Below are 8,099 nucleotides of genomic sequence, written 5' to 3'. Positions count from 1 at the left end.
GAATAGATAGATGTATGGATGGATGATGGATGGATGGATGGATGGATGGATGGATGGATGGATGGGTAGGTGGGAGGGTGCATGCATATAAGAGCACAGACACTTGATGGAACATGCTCTCAGGTACTGGGAATAAATATGAGAAGGTTAAACCCTGTCCTCATGGAGATTACAGGGGTTCTGCTTGTGCTCTAGGCAATAGAGGCCTCAGCCCCACAGAGTAGATACCAAAGGTCTTCTAGGCCAGGGCTGAAGCTTGGGCCTCCTCTAATGACCTTCTCTCCTCCAGAAGGGAAGCCCCCAGTACCAGCTGCTGACAGTGCCTGAGCACTCACCCCGTGGCACCCTTGTGGGCAATGTGACAGGTGCCGTGGATGCAGATGAGGGTCCCAATGCCATCGTGTACTACTTCATTGCAGGTGCAGTCAGTGGAGCCAGTGTCCCACCTGCCCTGGGTTTTAAGGGGACTCTGGGTGCCCTTCCCCTCAACCTGTGCCCTGTCCACCTGCAGCTGGTAATGAGGACAAAAACTTTCACCTACAACCAGACGGACGTCTGCTAGTGTTGAGAGACCTGGATAGGGAAAAGGAAGCCATCTTCTCCTTCATTGTCAAAGCCTCCAGCAATCGTAGCTGGACCCCTCCCCGAGGCCCCTTCCCAGGCCTCGATCTGCTGACTGACCTCACCCTGCAGGAGGTGCGCGTTGTGCTCGAGGACATCAATGACCAGCCACCATGCTTCACCAAGGCTGAGTATACCGCAGGTGCAGGGACCAGCCAGGGCCTGAGGGCATGGGTGGCTATTTCCCTAACATTTATGTGACCTGCCTGTTCCCACAGGAGTGGCCACCGATGCCAAGGTAGGCTCGGAGTTGATCCAGGTGCTGGCCTTGGATGCTGACATTGGCAACAACAGCCTGGTCTTCTATGGCATTCTGGCTATCCACTACTTCCGGGCCCTTGCAAATGACTCTGAGGATGTGGGCCAGGTCTTCACCATGGGTAGGAGCCCCTGTCACCACACGGACTTCAGTCCAGAGACAGAGTTTGTGTGAACACAGGACCTAGGTGGTCATTCATGTCAGCCCTCTGTTCAACCATCTAGTTTCTCCTATTCTATTTATGCTCTACCTATACATTTCCATCTATGCACATACTCTTTTTATGTTTGAGTGGTGGGGTGCATTTTTATTTCAAGGAGGGTGGTGCCTACCCACAGAACATGTGCAGAATGTCAGGAGACAGCATTTTCTCTCCATGACCATGTGAGTTCACAGGGATCAAAAGCAGGCCATCAGGCTTGGCTGCAAGTGAGTCATCTCACTGGCCTTGTTTTAATTTTTTTTTTTTTTTTTAAACATCAGGGTCTTGTGTAGCTCATCTGGCTTCAAGCTCTCTATGTAGTCAAGAATGATCTTGAGCCATGTATGGTGATGCAAGCCTTTAGTCCCAGCACTCAGGTGGCAGAAGCAGACCGATCTTTTTGAGTTTGAGGCCAGCCTGGTCCACAGATTAAGTTTCAGGACAACCAAGGCCATATAGTGAAACCTACAGTCTCAATTAAAAAAAAATCTTGCATTCTTGATCCTCCACCTCCCAAGTACTGGGATCATGGTCATATTACCACCACACCAAATTTATACAGTGCTGGGTATAAAACCCAGAGCTTCATCCATACTGGTTAAGGCCTTCATCAACAGAACTGTAGCCCAGGCCTCTTTTGCTTTTCTCATCTTCTTGCCCATCCACTTCTCTCTATGTTATTCACCCCTCTCCCCATGATGCTTTCCACAGTGTTCCCCATCTCTGCATTTGCACCCCTTCTCTTGTGTGTCAGGCATTCGGCAAGGCACTGGGGAGCTGGCAGCATAGCTCTGAAGGTATATGTTGCTTGAGCTTTCATCTGTGTGGATGAACAAGACACTCTGGAGCAGGGCCTCAAAGGTGCCCATTATTTTCCACCCAATATGGACTCCTCATCTATGTGTCAGTCTTGACTGCCAGGAAGACTTGGCCTGATATCCAAGGCTCCTATATATTCCTTCTAGTCCCCGCTTCTGGCCTTATAGCCCCCTACCATCTGTATGGGCTCTGTATCCAGACAAGCCATGCCACCTCAGCCAGTATACTCCATCTACCCCTAGGCCATTGACCCTTCTACTTTATTTCCTTGATGCCATCCCAATCTTCATCTTTCCTAATATGTCCACCTTGTCCTTCAAGGTATAGTTCAGAACTCATCTGCTTGAGTTACATAGGCAGATCCCATGTACTCTCCCTGCCCTTTTTTAAATGTGATGCTAGAGACTGAAGCCATGGCCTTGGGCATGATGGGCAAGCACTACCACTGAGCTATGATCTCAGCCCTCACTCCTCTGACTTTAAACCAAGTTACAGAGGAGTGAGGGAACTTGCCACATGGCTAGAAAGTGGCAGGTTTTGAACCCAGGTCTTCCATCTCTTTTAGAGTTGTCTAGGCCAGTGGTTCTCAACCTTCCTAATAATGTGACTCTTTTAATATAGTTCCTCATGTTGTGGTGACCCAAACCATAAAATTATTTTCATTGCTACTTCATAACTATAATTTTGCTACTGTTGTGGATTATAATTTAATGTGTATTTTCTAATGGTCTTAAGTGACCCCTGTGAAAGGAAGGGCAGTTCAACCCTCCAAGGGGTTGTGACCATGCCATCTCTGTTATATTCGTGTAATTCTAAAGCACGTGTCTAGGAATGTTGAGAAACACTGGTCTGGTACATGGGAAAGACCCTATGGAGCTCAGAAATAGTCATCACACCCTCCTCATCCTTGGGCAGGAGAGCCTGCAGTTATTTAAAATGCAATGTTTAGGTTGGGTGCTGGTGGTGGTGGTGCGTGCCTTTAAACCCAGCACTTGGGAGGCAGAGGCATGTGGATCTCTGAATTTGAGGCCAGTTCAGTCTACATAGTGAGTTCTAGGACAGCCAGCGCTGTACAGGGAAACCCTGTCTCAAAAAATCAGAAATAAAATAATATAAAATAAAATGCAGTGTTTAAATAAACTGGAGCAACCATTAAAGATAAGGAGATTTCAGCCAGGCATGGTAGCATATGCCCATTATCCCAGCCCTCAGGGTGGGAGGGGCGAAGAAATGACTGCTCCCCAAGGATGTGGGGTAGGGGGCAGGAGTCAGCATAAATGTGTGGCCCCTGAGCTGTGCCACACCTGTATTTTTCACAGGGAGTGTGGATGGCATCCTACGCACCTTTGATCTCTTCATGGCCTACAGCCCTGGCTATTTTGTGGTAGACATTGTGGCCCGAGACCTGGCTGGCCACAATGATACTGCCATCATTGGCATCTACATCTTGAGGGATGACCAGCGTGTTAAGATAGTCATCAATGAGATCCCAGACCGTGTGCGTGGCTTTGAGGAGGAGTTCATTCGCCTGCTGTCCAACATCACAGGCGCCATTGTCAACACTGATGACGTGCAGGTGTCCTGGGGCCCTAGGACTGGGGCAGTGGGAAGAGATGGGGCAGACGAGGTCCCTCTTAGTCACTTCATAGCCACATGGCTTTGACAGAAGGCACCGGGTCTGTGGACCTACATTTCCTTACCCATAAATAAGGCTGATAATGAATGAGCCCTTTGTGGGAGCTAGTGGCTAAGTCAGGGAGATTCAGTAGTGGTAAGTCTCATCAGATACATGGGGTGGGCTCTTGAAAGATGCCTGCCCATCCCATCCCATCCCTTGTGCAAAATGTGGTTTTACTCCCACAAACTCTCTTCTCCCTTAGTTCCATGTGGACAAGAAGGGGCGGGTGAACTTTGCACAGACAGAGCTGCTCATTCACGTGGTCAACCGGGACACAAACCGCATCCTGGATGTGGACAGGTAGGTGTAGGGGGTCTGTGTTTGGACTGCCTGCCTGCCTGCTTTGTGGGAGAGGAGCCCCAAAGAAGGCACAATGTTTACAGTCAGCCTCGCTGCATTCAGAGCTGGGGAAGAACAGAGCAAGACAGCAGGAGCTATGCTCATCTCTCTGAGCCTCACTGATTAGTCAGGGCTCCTATTGCTGTGAAGAGACACCGTGGCCACAGCAACTCTTATAAAGGAAACATTTAATTGGGGATGGTTTACAGTTCAGAGATTTAGTCAATTATCATCATGGTGGGAAGCAAGGCAGCCCGCAGGCAGACATGGTGCTAGAGAGGTTTTACGTCTGGATCTACAGGCAGCAGGAAGAGTGAGAGAGACTGGGCCTGGCTTGAGCATCTGAAACCTCAATGCCCAACCCTCAGTGACACACTTCCTCCAACAAGGCCACAACTACTCCAACAAGGTCACACTCCCTAACAGGGCTGCTCCCTAGTGAGCAAGCATTCAAATTTGAGCTTAACTGGGGTCATCCCTATTCACACTACCACACTCTCCTTGTTATAAAACTTCATTTGTTTGGGGTCTATGAGGGCCCTGGACACAGGCCTGGGGCCCCTTTAAGATGCTACGCTTTTCCAGCTAAGAGGCTTTTCTCTGGGAAGGCTTCAGAGCAGCAATTGAACTTTGGGTCTCCTGGCGGCAGCAGAGCACGTTGCTGCGGGATGTGGGATGGCTCTTGGAGGCTGTGGGTGGCTGAGGTGGAGCAGAGACCACGGCCATTGTGCAGGGTCATCCAGATGATTGATGAGAACAAAGAACAGCTTCGGAACCTATTCCGGAACTACAATGTACTGGACGTACAGCCTGCCATCTCTGTACGGCTGCCGGATGACATGTCTGCCCTGCAGGTATCCTTGTTCCAGTCCCTGTGGTCTGGGTTGTGCCCCTGAACCTACCTAATGGCTGGCCTGCTATCTCCACAGATGGCCATCATTGTCCTTGCCATCCTTCTCTTCTTGGCGGCCATGCTTTTTGTCCTCATGAACTGGTACTACAGGACCGTGTGAGTGTCCCCACCTCTAGCCTGAACCAGAACGGCCAGTGTCTGCTGGACAGTGGGTACCAAGGCAGGCAGGGCCAAGGACCAGAGATAGTAGGCCAGCTTCCCTTATGGGACTGACTGACTCTCCCTCTTTCCTCCCTCCTTCTCTCTCCAGACACAAGAGAAAGCTAAAGGCAATAGTAGCTGGTTCTGCAGGTGAGTGAAGGCTATTGGGGATCAGGTTAAGGCAGCCAGGTACTCCAATTGGTTGTACCCTTTTCCTCCTCACTCAAATTCTCTCCCTGCAGGGAACCGTGGCTTCATTGACATCATGGACATGCCCAATACCAACAAATACTCCTTTGACGGGTGTGTGGACTCCTCAAGTCTGCAGATCACCTTTGGTGATCCCGGCAGTACGCAACTAGTGAGCAGTATCCACAGCAGCCAACACAGTGGCTGACACAGAGTGTGGGCACCCCCTAGTGGGCTTGTCACTTCTCTGCACTCTCAGAACTGTGCTGTCCAGGTCCCACTTCCAAGGGAGCATAGAGAAGGAGGGGGTGAGACCTCTCAAACAAAGCGGACCCCGGCTGGCATGCAGTCCTGCTCTAGCAGGATCCTAGGATAGAAGGATGCAGCCACAGGTGCCATGGCAGAGTTCCTATGAAGACCTGTTCAAGGCTCTATGGCTGGCCAAGGGAATGGGCGGGTCTTAGAGGCAAGGTTCTGTCAAGGCACCTGGCCCACTCTATTACACACCCCAACTGCAGAGCCAACCCTGTGTGGCTGGATCCTTTCTGCCGGAACCTGGAGCTGGCTGCGCAGGCTGAGCATGAGGATGACCTGCCTGAGAACCTGAGTGAGATCGCAGATCTGTGGAACAGCCCCACTCGCACCCATGTGAGCCAGGGTAGCAGCCTGTGGCCAAGCTGAAGACTTTGGAGGGCAGTCATCTACCCTGTCTGCCTATGACGTCAACCACTCTGCTCTAGCAGATGTTCCCTCTCCCCCAGGGAACGTTTGGACGAGAACCAGCAGCAGTCAAGCCTGATGATGACCGATACCTGCGTGCAGCCATCCAGGAGTATGACAACATTGCCAAGCTGGGCCAGATCATTCGAGAGGGCCCTATCAAGGTGAGCCTTCCCTTGCAGGGTCCTGTGCCCAGACCCTGTACTGAAGGATGCAAGGAGATGCAGACTGTAGGCTTATTACCTGACCTGCCTTCTATCAGGATTGAAGGGAATTCAAACTAGGATGAATGCAGCTCTGCAGCCTGTGCTGTCTTAGGCTGGCCAGTTTTCAGGCTCTCTTCCCATCCTCTGCATTAGGACCCAACACTGACACCTGGGCTACCCTGACTGCCATGGGAGTGTGTGGGGTAGGGCCAGCCTAAGCGGGGGGTTAACCCTCTCCCTCCCTCAGGGCTCATTGCTGAAGGTGGTCCTGGAGGATTACCTACGGCTCAAAAAACTTCTTGCACAACGGATGGTACAAAAAGCCTCCTGCCGTTCCTCCTTCTCTGAGGTAGTGAGGTGGCCTTGGGAGCTGGGGGCTGTGTGCCGTGCCCCATTCCTGGGGATGCTGTTCCCTCTCACTCTCATACCACCCTGTTACTGGCCATTGTCTCTGGAATTGTCTGTTCTTCCATCTATAACCTAGCAGCCAAACCAAAAGGTTGCAGGGGGGGTTGGGGGAGCGTGACTCCAGGAAGTCAGAAAGAAGGTTGTATTGTCTGAATGAGGTGGGCTCAAAAAAGCAGTAGTTCTTAAGAGTCTGAGAACCCCATAACCACCTTCTAAGAGGCCTTCACTAAGAAATGGGCCAAGAGGGCTAAGCAGGCCTGCCTTCATTTGGCTCCTATTCCAGCAACTAGACTGAGTCTTCGACTGGCTTTCCTTCAAGCCCATTTCTACCTGGGTGTACACTATGAAGTGGGCAGAAAGCTTGCAGTAGGACCAAAGTGCTCCTACTTCTGGACGTTGTACCTGGCCAAGCTTAGTATCGACAAGGTTACAACCCAGACACCACAGTGGTATCCAGACTGACATCCATGTACGGGGGCAGGGGGTGATCCAGCCTTTGCCCTCCACTTGAGAAGGCTGGCAGGCCTGTTGGATAGATCTGTTAGATGAGACAGCAGAGGCAAGTCACAGCCACTGAGGTTCTGGGGCTATCCACTCACACCCGGGCACAACCCTCAGCTTTCTGTAGTTTGTGAGCCATGAGGGTGTCCCACCTTTTGCAGCTGATCCACAATGAGCTGGAGGAGGAGCCCGGAGACCACAGCCCAGGCCAGGGCAGCCTCCATTTCCGCCACAAGCCACCCATGGAGCTCAAGGGACCAGACGGAATCCACATGGTTCATGGCAGCACAGGCACACTGCTGGCCACTGACCTCAACAGCTTGCCAGAGGACGACCAGAAGGGGCTGGACCGCTCACTGGAGACTCTGACAGCCTCTGACACTACTGCCTTCGAACGCAATGCCCGCACAGAGTCGGCCAAGTCCACGCCTCTGCATAAGCTTCGAGACGTGATCATGGAGAGTCCCCTGGAAATCACGGAGCTGTGATGTCAAGCCTTGCTGCTGAGCAGCCCATCCACCACCCTCCAGGGCAGGAACATGGCCAACTCTCTACCCAGCCCAGCCGTTGGGAGCGATCTTGGGCTGGCCCTGGCAGCCTGCACAGCCAGAAACTGATTCAGCACCTGATCTCTACCTTCATAAAATTGGTTATTTTTTTAAGAAAACTTAAAAATGCTTAGTGTCTAAGAACGAGGTAAGGAGGGTCACTAGGGGAGCCCCAGAAAATGAGGACCAGCTCAGCCCCTCCCTATGCCAAGCAGGGCCCAGGGCCCAGCAAAGAACTGACAACCCTGCTGGCCTACCCCTGCCTCAATTCAAAGTCCCACTGCACTTCCACCTGCTGGACATCCAGGTGGCTCCCTGCCCCCTCCACACACACAGGCTGATGTTGGCAACCAAGCATCCATCCCATCTCAGGGTGCCCAGCTGACAGACATGACTGATGTTCCCTTGGGTTTTGAATGTAGAGTGTTTGTGTGTATTCCTCTAAATTAAGTTATTCCCTCAAAATTTCCTCCAGGTTTTGTTTAACTGATGCTCAATGGAAGTTTCTGGAATGCTCTATTTAAAAAGAAAAAGCAACTCACATGGAACCAGCAA

At 51.5% G+C, this 8,099-nt stretch overlaps 1 protein-coding gene across 1 annotated transcript in view; it reads left to right on the top strand.

The window, feature by feature from the left end:
* Cdh23 (cadherin related 23) overlaps window positions 1-8,091 on the top strand; it is a 349,868-nt gene extending 341,777 nt beyond the window's left edge. Inside the window, exons 46-58 of the mRNA XM_055598837.1 lie at window positions 290-419; window positions 512-763; window positions 840-1,001; window positions 3,221-3,477; window positions 3,782-3,879; window positions 4,652-4,772; window positions 4,848-4,927; window positions 5,082-5,122; window positions 5,215-5,275; window positions 5,680-5,809; window positions 5,923-6,045; window positions 6,335-6,436; window positions 7,158-8,091. Coding sequence (XP_055454812.1) covers window positions 290-419; window positions 512-763; window positions 840-1,001; window positions 3,221-3,477; window positions 3,782-3,879; window positions 4,652-4,772; window positions 4,848-4,927; window positions 5,082-5,122; window positions 5,215-5,275; window positions 5,680-5,809; window positions 5,923-6,045; window positions 6,335-6,436; window positions 7,158-7,484 — 1,884 coding nt within the window. The 3' untranslated portion in view covers window positions 7,485-8,091. The remainder of the gene's footprint in view (window positions 1-289; window positions 420-511; window positions 764-839; window positions 1,002-3,220; window positions 3,478-3,781; window positions 3,880-4,651; window positions 4,773-4,847; window positions 4,928-5,081; window positions 5,123-5,214; window positions 5,276-5,679; window positions 5,810-5,922; window positions 6,046-6,334; window positions 6,437-7,157) is intronic.
* Window positions 8,092-8,099: the final 8 nt, after the last annotated feature.

Source organism: Psammomys obesus, unplaced genomic scaffold, assembly GCF_907164565.1.
Source record: "Psammomys obesus unplaced genomic scaffold, mPsaObe1.curated_primary_1811, whole genome shotgun sequence".
Taxonomy (NCBI): Eukaryota; Metazoa; Chordata; class Mammalia; order Rodentia; family Muridae; genus Psammomys; species Psammomys obesus.
This window is presented reverse-complemented; position numbering and strand designations above follow the sequence as displayed.